General features: G+C 43.0%; 1 protein-coding gene across 2 annotated transcripts in view; it reads right to left on the bottom strand.

Moving 5' to 3' along the window:
- The window catches only part of ADCK1 (aarF domain containing kinase 1), a 74,968-nt gene that overhangs the window by 37,845 nt on the left and 20,408 nt on the right, over positions 1-16,715 (bottom strand). For both annotated transcript variants that reach the window (XM_014869815.2, XM_088167416.1), the window contains one exon: positions 7,458-7,661. In XM_014869815.2, the coding sequence (XP_014725301.1) occupies positions 7,458-7,661 (204 nt within the window). The remainder of the gene's footprint in view (positions 1-7,457; positions 7,662-16,715) is intronic.

Raw genomic sequence — 16,715 nt, 5'->3', positions numbered from 1 at the left:
CAGCGGGACCTGCACAGACAGCCACTTGTGCCTTTCAGCTGAGTAATGCAGGACCATTTGTTCTGGCTGACATTAATGCTATTCGCCATCCATCTCAGACTCTTTAAATTATCTTTTTATGGCCAAAATCCTTTTCATAATAGATAAAAATCTCTTTTTTACATCCCAAGTTATTGAAAGAAATGTGAAGGCTTTTTATTCGTCATTACAGTTTTAATAAAAATGTGTTTTTTATTGATGTTTGCTTGGAAGCCCTGCCGGGTGTACTGCAAGAGACTCAGAGTGGTGGGACTTTGCTGTGCCACTTTCTAGCCCCTCAAACTGTCAGAGTAATGGCCACCACAGCTCAGCTTCCACATTGGTGGTAATGGAGGGTAATGTAGAATGAGGACATTTCCTGTGACCAACAACAACCATGGCAGGCAAGAGGCTCTTACTGACCAATATCTGGTTGCCCTGAGTCCATTAGTGATGTAATGCACAGTGATGGACGTCACAAACCAGCCCAGCACAGCATTGCTGGAGATGGTGTTTTAGGACAGAACCAGGTTCACAAGCTACAGGAGACCTGGGTGTTCAGCAAAGCCATTCTGCATCAGTCCACAAGCAACCACACAAGGGACTGTGCACTGTGCCATACACCAACACATTTGGAGCACTCAACCACAAGACTGTGCAACACTGGAGGAAGCAGGCATGTGTCCTGGCATCCTGGATGGGTTAGACAACACTGCCCGCCTGGGAAAAGGCTTTGTGGAGCCATAACAGAACCTGCAGCAACCTTCATTATGACAGGAAGACCTTGTGATCTAGCACAGTAAATGAATCTTCTCTAGAGCACCACATGGAGCCAGCTACAGAAAGTGGCTCATACCACCTTGGGAATAACTTGGATGCATAGGACATGCACTATTAATACCTGACAGCCTACTGAAGGCCTAGTTCCTCTCCCACAGGGCTGAGCATTACTTAAATAATTCTGCAAATCAGAAATAAGCATATGTCTCACCAGAGCTTAAAATGCTCATCAACAATTCCAGAAGATAGGGAATCAAGTCCCTCCTCCTCCCTGTCATTGGCACAGCAAAGGCTGCCATACTACACCAAGAATTCATATAGAAATAGGAATAAAAACAATTGTTTCTATTCCTGCTATTTCTCATACTCTCATAACACTATGAGGACAGGGAAGTCTCTTGCACTGGGGATTAGCACCTTGCTATGGTGTCATTCTCTGTCTTTCCCATGGCAGCACACATGGGCATACAATTTTTGTCCCTCCCTGTCAAATGGCCGTGCAGCATCACTGCAGATCACTGCAGTCACCATATTCCCAGGTGTATATGGGTATGTTTCGACAACAGATGAATAATATTTCATGTTCCCAATCTAAAAAAAACACTTTGGGAACTTTGGGAACTAGTGCCCTAGTTCCATCAGGACAGGGTTAATTTTTTGCAGTAGCCAGGAGGGGTGTGGCCAGGACCCTAAAGTTACTTGATACCACCTCATGCCATTGCCATGGGCAAGAGAAAGGGACTCTCTCTTCCAAGAAGGGGTTCCTTCCAATGAGTTAAAGTGGTGGACAGAACAGTCAGGTATTGTTTATTGTCAGGAGCTTTTCACATAAATAGTTTCTCTGTCTTATACCTTTCATTATTAATTCTATTGCTGTTATTTGTTTTCTTATCTCATTGCTGTTTCCAGGAAATTGTTCTTATTTCAAGCTGTGATCTTTGCTTTTTATGCCTCCACTTGGTTTTAGCTGGAGTACTAAAATGGAGAATACTACTCCTAAGCCAAGATGAAGAGCAATTTAAAGTGTTGCCTGGAAATAGAACAAACCTTCCCAAATAATGTTAGAATGATAATATAATAGCAAACCTTTACTTGAAAACCTTCAGGTACACAATATGTACCACATACAATAATTCTACAATTTTTATAAGGTTAGTTGATTAGTATATCTAATAAATATTGTCCAATTAGAAGTGCAGTTGGTTAGGTAATTTTTCCCTGGGTACTGCCCCACTGGAATTTGTCCCATTGGATAGAGAGGAACTTCTCTATCCCACTTCTTGTTGTATCTCCTGATTCTGGTTGGAAAAAAAAAGTCCTGTTGGGAGTCCTCTTCTTAAGTAAGACTAAAAGTATTTCAGGAATGTGTTAGAAGGTTAGCTTATAGGGGGAAAGGGTAGGAAAAGTACTAGAAGCTACAGTCAATAGTATTAGCAATATAATTATTAGCAATCTACAGGGCTACAAATCTATGAAAAATATATAAAAAGCTAAAAATCTTTAGGCATTATTTTCCCCTTTAGAGACTTGACAAAAATTCTATATTGTCTAGTCTCTACCACTTACATTTGACAAAGGGCAGTATTCTTCTTAGCCATGGTTTTTCTGCAGGGACAATGAGTTCTCAGACAACACATATCTGTTTCTTACTTGCATAGCACTGGGCTGTGCCAGGTACAACAGCAGGAATCCAAGGCTGAATCCTCCAAACATCACTGTGGAAATGCATTCTCCTTCACAAATCACAGCATAGGAGGCTCCTCTGCCCCATGTGCTTTGTTTATAAATCACAGTCAAACCACTGAAGTATCCAGCCCTGCTCAGTGAACAAGCTCCTTTACTGTACTGCTGCAGGAAGCTTCTTGCAAAAGGCAAAACAGTGCTTGAACAACCTGTAAAAGCTGAAATTAACTGTGGATGAAACGGATGGTCTCCTTGGAGGTGCTGGGTAATCAAGCAATTAGAAACTACTTCACATTACCTGCATTTCCACAAAGCAGAGCTAGAATGACATCCTTCCAAATTACTATCTTTCCGTCTCTTTAAGCCCTTTGTATGATTTGGCTTCAGCAGAGAAGCCTTGACATCTGAGCTCTCCCCACCCCTTTCTCCCATTCTTGAACAAAGCAAACATTGTAAGCAGAACTTTCAATCACTGGTGTGCTCTTCCTATGGAGCCTGTTTTGCCACAGCCTTCCTGGAGCACAGCAAACTCACCAGCAATGGCCTAAGTATGTATACAGATACGGATACCTGCAGTCAGGACTTCTTAGGATCCCTCATTTGGTAACATCTGAGACTGCCCAGCTTCAAGCATTTCTAGTCCTCTGCAATAGTTTCAGCAACTGTTAGATGTGAACATAAGTCAAGAGACAAGGAGAGACACTCAGTCCCATGGCTAGTCACATGCCTAACCCCAGCCTATCACCCCCCAAGCAATGACAGCCTGGACACAGAGCATCTACACTACACAAGCACCCCATCAACATGGGAAAGATCCTGTGTGGTACCTCACTGCCTTCAGCTGGGGGGGTGCTAACTTTATCCTTGGCCTAATCCCCAACCAAACAACCTCATATCAGAGGCAGGAGCAATGACTACAGAACCTACTCAACAGGAACCTGCCAGAAAGGAGCAGGAACTGGGATATTTCTGGAAGAGTGACACTGGGGAGGAAGGGAGTGTCAACCACCAAGGAAAATGACCTCCAACATGAATTAAGGCCTGCGTAGAGTATGGAGTACACAAACATATCAAGAGGGAGAATAAGAAGTCTTAGGGAAAAGGTCAATAAGTTGATTAAAAAATGCCAATGTGTAAGGATGGGCTGGAAGCTGATGAGCAATAGTCTGTGAAAAGTGACATCTTGCTGTACACAGGAGAAGTAATACAGTGGTTCTGAGTGGGTAGAGCTAGGCTATGGCCTACTGGGATGTGCAATACAAGGAGGTCTTTTGGGACTAGAAAGAGGTAAAATTGTGAGTTGGTGTAGAGAAGAGTACACAGTGGAGCAAGGAGATGTCACAGTATCAAAACTGTGACAACACTGTGCACCAGCAGAGAAGTGAGACCTGTATTAGGGAATGCACTGGACAGTAGTGGAGTCAGGCAATAGAAAGGCACAAAGGAAATTTGGAAGACCGGGGTTGTGAAAGCTGACAAGTCTTTCTGCAACCACTCTGTCCTATGACAAGAGATGCTGTGAAATGCCCTTAATCAGAACAGAGTGGCATCACCTCCTCAATATCCCTGTATCCCACAGCCACATTACAGTCCTTTCCAACAAACCTACCAGAGGGAGGAAATGTTCCTAATCCCAGTGCTGTCAAAGTTTCTCTTCCACCTTTTCTAGTTTCTAAGCACAAAGATTTTGTGCTTTTAAGTCTTTCTCCCTAAATGTGTGGTGTCCATATTTCAACTTCGTTGAGTTAGAGCACTTAGCTGAACCAGCTCTCTCCCTGAGTCATTAAGAGGTCTGCAGAGAAAGAACATATTCAGCTTGCTTTCATTTTCCACACTTGACACCTTTTCACTTTCAGAACCTTGTTCAAGCAAGGAAGATAAAAATAGAGGTAGGAGAGACTCTTTCCTTCATATCTTAACACCCATTCTTGTGAACACAGCTTTTCCCAACTGCTCCAAGGAATACACCCAGAACAAGCCCAACCTGCAGTATTTCCACTGTCTCCCAAAAAAATTCTTGTTCCGTGATCTCACTGATTGTTGCCAGCAGTTTTTGCAAAGATTTCTTTGTGCAGCTTCTCCCACTGCTACTACTTGTGTTACCCTTTGAATCCCACCCCATCCACCTCCACCTCTTGCATATAACACTCAAGAGAATGATCACCTCCCACCATCACTCATCCAAACCACTGCTGCTGAAATTAGAAAGCCAGCATTTGCTTACTACTGATTATTTTTATCCCAATGATCCCTGACAGGTACAAAAACTGGTGCTGGACTTAAAATAAATTTGGACAGGACAACCCACTAGTCAGCATATATGATGCTTCTGCTTCTGTGTCACATCAGCACACATGCCATTCACTTTTACATCAGAGCTACATGCTGCAGCTCCCAGTCCCCAGCCATGATGCTGGCCTAAAATGGGAGACCCTCCATCAGCAAGGTATCAAGTACATTTGTGTGGGGACAACAGAGTCATGCTGCCATAAATCCACCTCACAAGTGCTCTGTCTTTGCTCAAACATCCGTCCCATTGGCATGGTCTCCATTTAAGCCAGTTTTCCCACAAAACATTTGTCAAATAGCCAAGCCTGTGATAAGATTCACGGGAGCAGGTCACATCAGAAGACAGACTATTTCTAATTGATTGAAAATATAATGCTTTTGTACATGAAACTGGCTTTTTTTGACCTTCTTGCCCTTTTGCAAGCTCTTGCCTAATTTGTTAGCTTGTCACATTCCTCCCTAGGTATCTCTTTGTATTTCCAGTTGCTCTTTCTCCCATTTGCTCTGCACTGATCCAAGCTGTATGTAATTACTTCTTGCCTACACTTAAGATTCATCTGAAGAGCCGTGCTCTTGGGCATGACCAGAGACCTGGAAGTCTTGCCACTGAATTCAAGGGCAGCAGGACTAGGCCTAGGCACTCTGAAAAGGTTCCCTCATTGCCATTTTTTCTTTTATTTGAATTCATCTTCAAGTTCCCAGGTGTGATGCTGGCACCAGGAGGGAAAATTTCAGGATCCATCTCTGCATTCTTCTCTGCCCTGATACTTTACCTTGCCGCTCTGCCACCTATATTTCAGCTAAGTATATAATATTTAAAATACATTGAGGATCTAGCTACACTGGAATTAAATTTGTTCCTGAAGCAGCCCTATTAAACCCTCTAGACTCCAGCAATGACAGCTTTGGCGCATTAGATTCCCAAATCCTTTCTGGTTTTAAATATCTTGATTTGGTACCTTGTAACTATTAATACAGCATTTACATCAGCTTTTAATACTGGTTAGTTGTTTTACAAGGTCCTTTATTTTTATACATGTTATTCTCTTCATTTATCTCTTTTATCATTCCTTTCTTGTTACCATTTCCTCTACATCACTTCTTCCCACTTCTACCTTCTTTACCCTCCCTCTGTAACTTTAAAATTAAATATTGCCCAGCACTGCCCATGTGAAGGAAGTGAATGGTATGAGGTAAGGTTGCTGTGGAGACTCTGTTCGAGTTGCTTCACTGAGAATCAATGAGGCACGGAGCATTCGTCTAGCTCCCAAGAAGCACAAAGAAACCAGGGATTATCAGTGGCAGCTGAATATACACTTGGAGAAAAGGTGCCACCTCCAAGCACCTACTTCAGCCTTTAAGGCACACCACACAATTGTGCCAGAGGTGGCTAGTGCGGTAATTTAATGTGGGTTAACTTTGGGGTGGCTTTCTACAGCTTCTGTGGAAGGGAGATTGCCACATGGAAGCCCATGGAGGCAGAGGCCTGCAGGGAGCAGCCAGCCTGCTCTGCTCCACCTATCCACTGAGCTATGAAACACAGCTGGTACCAGCCACGCTACAAGGATGGAATGCTAATAGAAGGAGCATGTTGCAGACTGGGGGCTGACATTAACCCTGCCATTAAACCGAAGGGAAATATTAATGGTCATTCCTGGCTAGACAATATGTAGACCCTTAAACTACACATAGGCAGACTCATCCCGTTCAAATCTGCCCATAATATACCCTCTTGGTGCAAATACTTCACTTACCTCATGTTTCCCCCGCACCTCCTTACCACACAGTCAGACAGCCCAGAACCAAAACAGCCCCCAAAACCTCTATATATGAGAAACAACAGATGTACACACTGCTTCCCTTCTTCAACATTCTGTCTTCCTCCCCTTCACACACACTTTCTATAGCATCACCTTTGCACACTCTTGCCTCCTGCCTCCCTCCTTACCATGTCAGTTATAATCCTTGAAATGCCTCTCCTCAACCTGGGCTAGAATGTGAGAGGACTTCTTGTAAAGAGCAAGATGCAAAGTAGCAGAACACTCTCTGTAATTTACTGTGGTTGCATCCCTTATATCTAATGAACACAGTCACCTGCCCGATGACCTACTGATCTTAGTGCTGTGGGCTGCTGAGGGTTAATGATGGCACTGACTCCTGAGCTACTGCGTTACCTGACTGCAGCACCAAAAGTGATTTATGCTATTATTTTCTTTGGGGGTTAATTAGGGGCTCGAGAAAGTAAAGGGCTGTCAGTGCTAGCTGGAATTGGTCTAGTGCAGCCAGGGGAGAGCAGTCATCCCTCACAGATCTCTGCCAATATATCTCTGTCCTGAACATCAATACCTCCAGCTCCCACTCCTCAGTGTGGCACAGCCCTGAATCCTGACCTCCAGCAGCCCTGTTCGTCTTGGCATACACAGTACACTGCTCTGCTGAGTCCTGCCACTTCCATCTGGCACCTTTCACACCCTTACTCCTCTGTTATCTTCTCGTCACCAAAGCCTGCCAATAATGCCCATTGATGGACAGGGAAAACTCACATGCCCTTCACACACAAACAAGGAAGGAGTATCTCCCCTCGGTATCTCTTATAACTGAGAAACAGCAGTTTTCCTTCCTCTACCTGCAGTTTTCCTTCCTCTAGCTGTGCCTGAGAAGCCAACACAGGCTATGGCTGCCCCTACCTCTTTGCCCAGATCCTCACGGATAACTTGCTCAATCTCCTGCCTGGTGCTCTGCGGGGCCTGGCTATGCAGCACCTTGAGGGTGCGGGTGTACTCCTCAGGCAGGAGGTAGTCCAGTGCTCCCAGGTGCTGTCCCACCTTGATGAAGGTTCCTCGGTTGGAGCAGCACAACTCCCGGAGGCGCTCAGCAGAGCGCAGGTGCACCTGCAAAGAGACCAGAACATCAGTCAAGCCCATTTGCTGTCTGTTGTATGCACATGTTCACATACGTATCTTTTTAGTCCAATATTTAAGCAGACCAAAAATTTCCTTTCTTGATTCTAGACATCATCATCTAACATACCAGTTCATTATTAGGACTCTGGCTGGATTTAAAGGGTCTGAACCAGACCAGGACAAGATGGCCCAGAACATAAAGAGCTTCAACACTTGTTTGTATAGGCACCATGATCAGTAACAGTAGTAACAGTACATTAGTTTTTGGTCCATCCTTGCACAGAATAAAATGTCTGGCCATAAGGCAGCATTTGTTTGTCACTGTGATTCTGCACTATGATGCACAGTTTGGAAACTCCTTGTCAAAAGACAAAAACCACGACCACAACCACTATGTTAGATTCTTAGCATGAGTGCAGTGAATTAAAATGAGAAGAAAACCACAGATACCACCCCAGAAACTTACAGGAACTCTGAAGAGTCTGTTAAAAATCAAAATTATAGATCTCTCCTTGGCAGTGAAGAGGACAGTATGTGGGCAGTCCTTCATCTTTCTCACCTCACTTTGACATGCACAAGGGGAAATTACATCCCTCCAGTCCAGTCAGGTCTTGAGAGTCTAACTGCTTGCATTGCCAACAGTCTGCAGTGACAGTCGTTTGAGCAACTAAGTGTTAGAAGACTTTCCAGCTGTGCTCACAGTGGCCAAAATGCAACTACCAAGTGACAAAATCTATTGCCAACCACTTGCTTGGTCTGTATTTCAGCTCTTAACAGTTCATTTTGCTCCTCAAGAATACACCAGCCACCGTATCCTTCAGTGACAATGATTTATTCTCACTTTATTACTGTCACTAGAAAAGCCTCCTGCCAAGGACATAGCTATATTGAATAATATTTAATGAACTTCATATAAGTTTACCCTGATACATTAATAAAACCTAAGCAGATCAATAACAAAAAATAACTGTGCACCCATCTCCTGTTAACGCCTGACACCAATCTGCATGAAGTCTCCTCATTCCTCTGGCTTCTGTGTCATAAGTCATTGAAGGTCAAATCCTATGTCTGCAGCCCTCATCTGCACAAGATCCTGTGGTGATGGACTCCACCAAACGCCTTGAAGTACATGACAAAACGGAGCAATTCCACAAACATTCATGAACACCACATACACCCACACCATTCAGTAGCTATCTTTGCTCTCTGTGCAAAGCAGTGCTGTGTCACATCATGGGAAGGGCTGAGTGTCTCACATTTGCGAATGTGTTTGGGGCAGACTGAGTGCTGAGCTGCAAGTGCATGAAACACTGGTCTAGGGGAGTGTGAGGAGAAAGCCAAATGTGCAAATCTTGCCCTCAGTGTGAGGCTTGATAGTTTGATGCACACGTGCTCACATGCACATACACATGCATTTTCCTAGGTGGGCACATACGGACAAGTGTTACTCATGCTAGGTGAATGAGCTTCCTCCATCATATTGCCAGCTCAAAAACACTCGCATATATATAGGCTGCAAATAACATCCATGAGTATGCCTCAGGTCTCCCACATCATTCTCCTGCATTTTACACAACAGCTTTGAAGGTCCTGCTGTAACAAGCCTCTGCTCTGGCTCTTTCCCTGCTCTCCTTCCCTGTGTGCAGCAAGGACAAAAGCAGACCAAAAGGGAACAAGGAAAGGAAGCTGTAACAAAAGATGAGAGAGCAAGAAAACCAGGGTGGGAGTAATGGGATAAAAGAGAAGGGGAGAGAGGGAGCCAGTGCAGCTGGGTTGTTTGTCACAGCACCAGGAGTGCAGCCCATCACAGCAAAACAGCTTTTTTGCAGCTTCAATAGTCACCCTCTACCCACTGCCTCCAGCTGCGGAGGAAAACCCCTGCCAGCAGTGAAGGAGAATGGCGGCCAGCCACACACCTCAAGGTGTGCCAAAGGCACTGGCAAGAAAGAGGGGCAAGGCTCTTTACAGATATGTTCCAAGAAACCCACTGAGCTCCCAGCACTGAGCTCAGGCCAGCACAGGGCCCTGCGATCTTCCACGCACAGCGGGAGCCCATCAAATGACTCCAGGCTGCAGCATGAGCAGGGCAGAGCAGCAGCAACCCAGGGCTGTAGTACAATGCTGGGTGTCAGACCAAGCAGCCAGCTCAGGGTAGAGGTGCTGGCTCCAGTGCATTATCCATACCACATGAATTCTCAAGGGAGCTGGAAAAAAAACAGGCTAGAAAACTCATGTAGCTAAAAATGCAATTGGTTGTAGACACATTTGCATACAGGGTGCATCTTCACATCTGGCTTACTGCTGAGAAGGAGGTGGCAATGGCCCCTCTTTCCTCTAGCACAAGGTGAGAGGAAAGTTTTGCTCTCACAAATTTATCCACACTGTTGAGAAGCTGGTTGGCCTCATGGATGCAGCAGTCCTGGAAAAGAGGATCCTTACCTTGCAGGGAGTTTTGTTCTGTTTTGTTCCTGGAGCCCTGTGTATCTTCCACAATGCTCTCACAAGTGGCTTGGCTTAAATTCCTAAGAGACAGATGCCCTGGCTGGCTGGACCAGGGAATTCCAGCTCCTGCACTTCTAGAGAGACAAGATGACCATGCAACTTGTCTCAAAGTAAATCTGTATCCCTGTATCTTACAAAACTCCAGTCTGTATTAGAGGCAGAAGTACTGTGAGCATGAAGCAGGACTGTGAATACAGCTTCCAAAGACTCTTCATATCAACCAGATCAGGTTTCTTAGCAGAAAACTTGTTTCTCTGACAGCCTACATTCCCCTAAAAACAGACAAAGTAAGAGTGTCACATTCCTACTACAATGTCCAGTAGTGGTGGCCCACTTTTCTATTCCAATTCGAAGAAAATGCAAGGTTAATGGAAATCCCTAGAATGGCTCAGAACTTTTCTTCAATATTCTCTTTGTTGTCCAAGAAATACTTTGAAGACTGTTTTTATCAGAGGAAAGAGCTGGAAACAACACCTAGTTTTACATAGGTATGCATCACCCGTAGGAGCACACTACAAAGAAAGGATGCATTTCATGTACCAAGGAATATCAAGAATAAGATTCCATCAGAAAGCCCTTCAGTTCACAAATGCTGTGTAGACAGCTGTTTCCTCAGTCCACAGAGGCATCTCTTTCTGTCTCAAATTTCTTCTCCAAATTTTAGCAGGACAAATTCTACATTGGCCCACAGGGCAATCAGGCTCCTCTGCTTTACCTAAACCCCGGTAAGACTGGGATTAACACTGATGATTAAAACTGTGAAAGCAACAATTCTTACGTGTGGAGAGGAGGCATCTCTGGGATGAAGCGCATACTCAGCAAACAGAGCTGCAAAGGGATATATTTTAATTTATGTTTGATGTACAAGCAGACCTAGCTTCTCAAGTAATTTGATTGCTTTTGACTGGCAAAGAATTGCTCGTCAGAACATCAGATGTGCAGATGTCATAAACTGGCAGGTGCTAATCTGGTCTTAAAAATAAAGGAATTAATTTAGAATAAAATAAACATTCAAACTAAAATCTACCAGCAGTATTTCATATCTGGTGACAGATCTGGTGGCAAAAGTGCTCAGAAAGGCCACTGAAGACAGTAATTAAGTGGTGGAAGGAACTTCTCATATGAAAACCCTCAGAAAATATATCCCAATTCTGCAGGGTACACTCTCAGCTGGCAAAATGTGAAATGAGGATTAGGAATACAGAGAACAGCCTGCCCATCACTGCTTACAATGGAGATACACTCTCCAAGACAGTATTTCAAGAAAGGTGTCTCCAGAAAACACCTGGAAAACTTTGATCATATAAAAATTAGAGATTAATTCAAAAAGTAGCTGAGATGCTAATACCCATAATAAAAAGAAATCTCATATTAAAATTGTTAACTTGCAAAGGACTGGAAGGGAATAAATGTTGCCCTATTTTTAAGAAAAATCTAGGCTAATCTGGAAAACTGTAGTCCTGCAAACTTTAATTCTGTATCAACTAAATTAATTGAGACAATAATTACAGAGAATACTAAAAATCATCTAGCTAAATGTGATATGACTGATAAAAAGCCAGCAGAGATTCTGAGGGGAAAAAAAAAAAAATCATTCTTCACCAGTCCACCAAAATACTGTAAGCTTGTTAATACAATAGCCAATAGAAAAGAGCTATTAGAAAAAGAGGTATTTACTGAGACTTTCGAGTGACTTTCAATAAATATCCTCACAAAGAATGAAAGGAAAACTCAGTAATTATTGGAGATACAAGAACACCACTTGCTCATTTTATCCCATTCCCAGCTCAGAAACCCAGCACTACAGATAGCAGCAATGGAAGACACTCCAATTAGGAAAAGGCTGCAACATTTAGTGCTGTTTTCACCAGAGTTTCATTTCAACCTGCTCTGACCATTTTTAGACCAGATGATCCTGCTTTGTCTATCTTAGGACCTGCGTTCATTGTTACTGCCAGGGAGGATGAACTAGTACTGAAAACATGACGAAAAGGGGAAGAGGTCCAGGTAATACACAGAAGGCAGAAGGAGCTCTCTGCTATAAAAGGACTGACTTTCATTACTGTCAAAAACAACCAGCAAAGTGTCCCATTATATCTGTTCTTACACCAAAGTTTAATTTTCCTGCTAGTAATCTGGCAAAGGAGAGAATAGTGCAGTGACAAAATTCCATGAGATACAAGAGATATTATTCACTACTGTGGAAAAATAAGCCCTACCAAGTCCCTACCAAGAAGAGGTGAAAAATCAATACAGTGGGAGATCTCAGCCTCAGCATAGATGGCTGCAAGGTTACACATATTTGGAGATGCAGTCTGTCCTCCCCACACACACTGCTGGGCTCTCAATTAACTGGAACCATCCAACACTTGGATCACATTTTTGGGGACGGCTCAGCCTTCTCAATGCACATAGTGAGTCAGGAAAATTTAAAAAAAAACCTGTTTGACTGTGATACAAAAGATGAAAATATTAAAAATATCAAAACACTATTGTATAAATTGAATGCACAACCCCACCCTGGATTCTAGACATCCTATCACAAAAATAGAGGTAGATAAATAAAAAAGGACAGAGAAAGACAGGGAAAATATAACCATGTCATACAGAAAAGTCTATTAAAAAAGAGACTTGAAATGTTAAGAGACTGTTTAGATTATAGAGAGTTGGTGCATAAGAGAGAAAAGTTGTATGCAATAATGAAAATAAAAAAGCTCCCATTCCCATTTCCAACTATCAAAACCCACAAATAATAGGGAATTCCACAAAACAAATATAGTTTTTAAGTTGTTTTTTTTTTACATCCCATTTTGCACAATATAGAATTAACCAGCAGCACTCACTGTCAGTGGAAAAAGAAGCCAAGAGCTTAATGGAATTCAGAAAGGTTTTAGATATTTATGAAAAAACAACCATACCTGATTTCATATTGAGCTTTTCATCTCTAAAAGTGCTTTTACAAAGCTCTTTACAAAACTCAAGTTCGCTGTTCTCCATTTTACAGACTCATAAGAACATTACAGGTAATAAAATGTCTAAAGGGCTTTAAACACTATTGCTCAAAGCATCAGGACAAAAATTACCCTACTGTCTGGCCACAATGAGAGGATGCAAACATTATTAAAACCTCTAGAGAACCTATTTGGTGTACCCAGGTCCTAAATTCTGGTTAAATCTTCTGCTGAGGTCAACCTGTTTCCAAGAGTCTTACATATTCACTAAATTACCTGCCATTCGAAGGACTTGTGACATTGGTGATGAACTCTTGTTTTCTTTCCACAGAACAAAAGAACTGCTGCTTATGGTCTTTCATATTAAGCCTTTGGGATGCTGGGAAGAAACCTGTGGCACACAGCAGGTGGAAGCATCCCAAGCATATATGCTGTCAGCCATCCTGGACAAGAACACTCTTCCAGAAATGCCTGCAGTAGGAGACTGGACTGGAAGAGCCAGGCTGTCGTTTGGACTCCCTACAGAGGGAAAAGAGGATGTCATCACCTCTGTGGTGGGTATCCCCAAAACACAGTTGGGTAGGGAGAACAGACATGTCAGAGAATATAGGAAAGAAATCCGATCATAGTCCTTTTCTCTTCCACCCCCAGTAATGCCAGGGCCATATACACAGGACTAGTAAAACTGTTGAAACAGCTTTAGATGACCACAAAGACAGCACAAATCAGAGTAAAATGATAAGATGTTCACTTCAATTTAACGCAGTGACAAACTGAAATCAGTGGCCATGCCAAAAGATCTGTAAAGATACTTAGAAAGGATACAGCTACTGGTGATGTGAATAGGGTACTTGGGTGCTTTAAAAACAGCAATACAAAACATAGAACTCATTTCAGTGACAGTGTAGTTCTGTCTAAGGGGCTGTTATCTCCTCTTTCAACTAATCTGAATAAGCATACAGTAAATATAAACTACTACAGCCTTCACTGCCGCTAGGAGCCTGGTAATCAAACTGACTGGCAGCAAGGATGCTGCAGGAAGACACACAACTCTAAACGGAATTGTTATTGCCTGTTTTTTGTATTATCGTTCCTACTTACCTTTTACAAAAGCTCATTCCTAGGCACAATAGATATTTGCCATTCAATGCTTTCTTATACCAATACTAACTGATCATATTGCCAATGATGGATAGACTGTGGACACACTGTTAGAAAGCAAGGAAAATTACAGCCTGGAAAATCATTCTCAGGCCAGAGATTCCCCTGCTCTCTCAGTTTCTTTCCCAGGCTGATAGCTTGTTCAGCTTCAGTTAGGGAGACTTTCTCCCAGGATGATAATCTGGTCAAAACAGAATGGAATTCATAATAAATATTAACACCTGGTGCAGGCCGTGGGACTCGTTCTGAAGTACTGTCCCGTGGGCGTTTTTCTCAATTATCCAATGAGCTACTGTCTTGTCTCAGCTCTGTGGAACATACTATAAAAAGCACGAATCGTGCTCTCAATAAATGTCTCTTTCCTGCCGTGAAAGATGACCGTGCAGTTGTGTTCTTATTTCTGCCGCTTCTAAAGGGTTAAATCCTTAAGCCAGCAGCTACAATAGACTACACCTTTGGAACTGGAATAAGTCCTGGTGCAATGTACCTCACTACCTAGTAATTTGTTATTTGTGTGAGTTATGTGTAACTTAATAAGATCCTTCAGAAATTCTGGCATAAGTTGGTTGCCAGTGGGACAGAAAGGAAGAAATAGAGCTTTATAGTTTGGAAAGAATTAAGGATGGAGATGATCCTCCTGACTAAAGTGACAACTTCTCAGTTTCACAAACACAGAAACAAGGAGTCACACAACTAGCAGGACGGTCAGTAAACTCAGTACTAATGGAATATAGACAGTAGGCCTACAGACAGCTGAAATCTAGTGTTGGTGCTGTGGCCTTGTATCAGTAGTGCTACAGGTAGCTGAAATTAAAGCAAACATATTTCATAAATCATGTAAAACTTCCCTGGCGATCATAATGGACTCTTCCAAACCTAGGCTAACACATTTTACGCTGAACACATATGCCAGCTCACACCCTGAGAGCCATCAGGGCTCTGAATTTCCACATACAAGCGCACACAAATGCTGACATCCCACCTGTGCCACACATACTCCCAAGTCTTCCTGCTAAAACCCCTATTCACAACTTGGTTTGTACAGGTGACTGAAGGCTGGCCTAGCAACAAACCACTAGTATGAGATGCCACTTGGTTCAGAAAACATTTTTACACTAGGCTGAGGCCCACCTCTTTGGCCAGTCACTCCCCAAGCTGCTCTGGAGAGCAGGAAGCAGCGTTTCTGAACTGCAGGGCAAAGCATCAGCAGTCACCTTGCTGAACCCTGCCCTTGCTGGCTGGTGCACGCATAACCAGCACTGATCGCCTGCTTGTGTTCCATCTTCATTTTACTCCAAGCTCGGTCATTTGTGCTCTGATTATCTCTCATTACTGACGACCTTGCTGTAATGAGTTTTAATCTGCCTCGTATTAATTAGAAACATTTTCATTAGCCAGCTCAATTTTAGGTAAATAGCTAATAGAAGCAACTGAGCTGCAATTAGTTATCTGTGGGGCAGTTCAGGATAAAAATCAGAAGACAGCAGCTGTTTCCCCTCTAGACACCTCTGTGATACAATGCACTGGTGTGTGTAAGTCTCCTGAGCCAGGAAAACAAGGAGCACAGGGAAGGGCTGGTCAGAGACAAAGGGAAAATAACATGCTAGAATAACTGGGCTGTAGAATTTCTGTGCCTATAGCAGGAATCTGAGAGTATCAAGATGAGTTCCCTACACCTGCAGACTTTACCTCTGGTGAACAAGATTCTGCTGTTGAGGCTGTTTTACCCTGTGACTATTCAAGAGGTCCTTCACATAGGCTCTTTAGTGAGGAATGTACATTATCGTGAATGGTTACTTACACATGAAGATAAGATCAAATTTGTCCAAGACAGAAGGATCAGAACCATGTTTACACAAACATAGAGTACTTGCAAAGACAGCAGGTTCATAAAAGTGCATTCAGTGCCTTGCTGTCCTGATAGCTGATATACAAATAGATCTGTCCTGTGCTTCATTGCAGAGAACCCAAGGAGCATGTCTACAGAAGGCACAGAGACATTCACAGAACCCACAATGAAATGAGGCACATGTCTTGATCCACTGATCACAGAGCCTGCAGCTCCACGGAGGCAGGTGAAATGATAATAAATTTGATACAGCACCTCTCAAAATCTGGCTAACAAAATTAATTCACTTCAGTTTGGATCAAACCACGTGGGACGCCAGTGAAAACAAGCTGAGTACTGTAAAGACATCATCTTAGTTACTAAACATTGTGTTTAGCTGTGGGGCGGGGCTCTCACACCTTCCCATCAGTCCTAGGAAGTCCCGTTTCATTTGCTGTTTTCAGTTACTGTAAGCAACAGTATCAACCAAGATGTATTATACTCAGAAGTGTTCCCTAAACAGGAGCTGCTGACACACTATGCAGAAACTGCATGCTATTGACAGAACAGCAAAGAGATGATGTTTTGCAGTAAAAATTA

The sequence above is a fragment of the Sturnus vulgaris genome, chromosome 6, assembly GCF_052056855.1.
Source record: "Sturnus vulgaris isolate bStuVul1 chromosome 6, bStuVul1.hap1, whole genome shotgun sequence".
NCBI classification, from domain to species: Eukaryota; Metazoa; Chordata; class Aves; order Passeriformes; family Sturnidae; genus Sturnus; species Sturnus vulgaris.
Note: the sequence above shows the minus strand (reverse complement) of the source record. Positions and strands in the feature narration are given on the sequence as shown.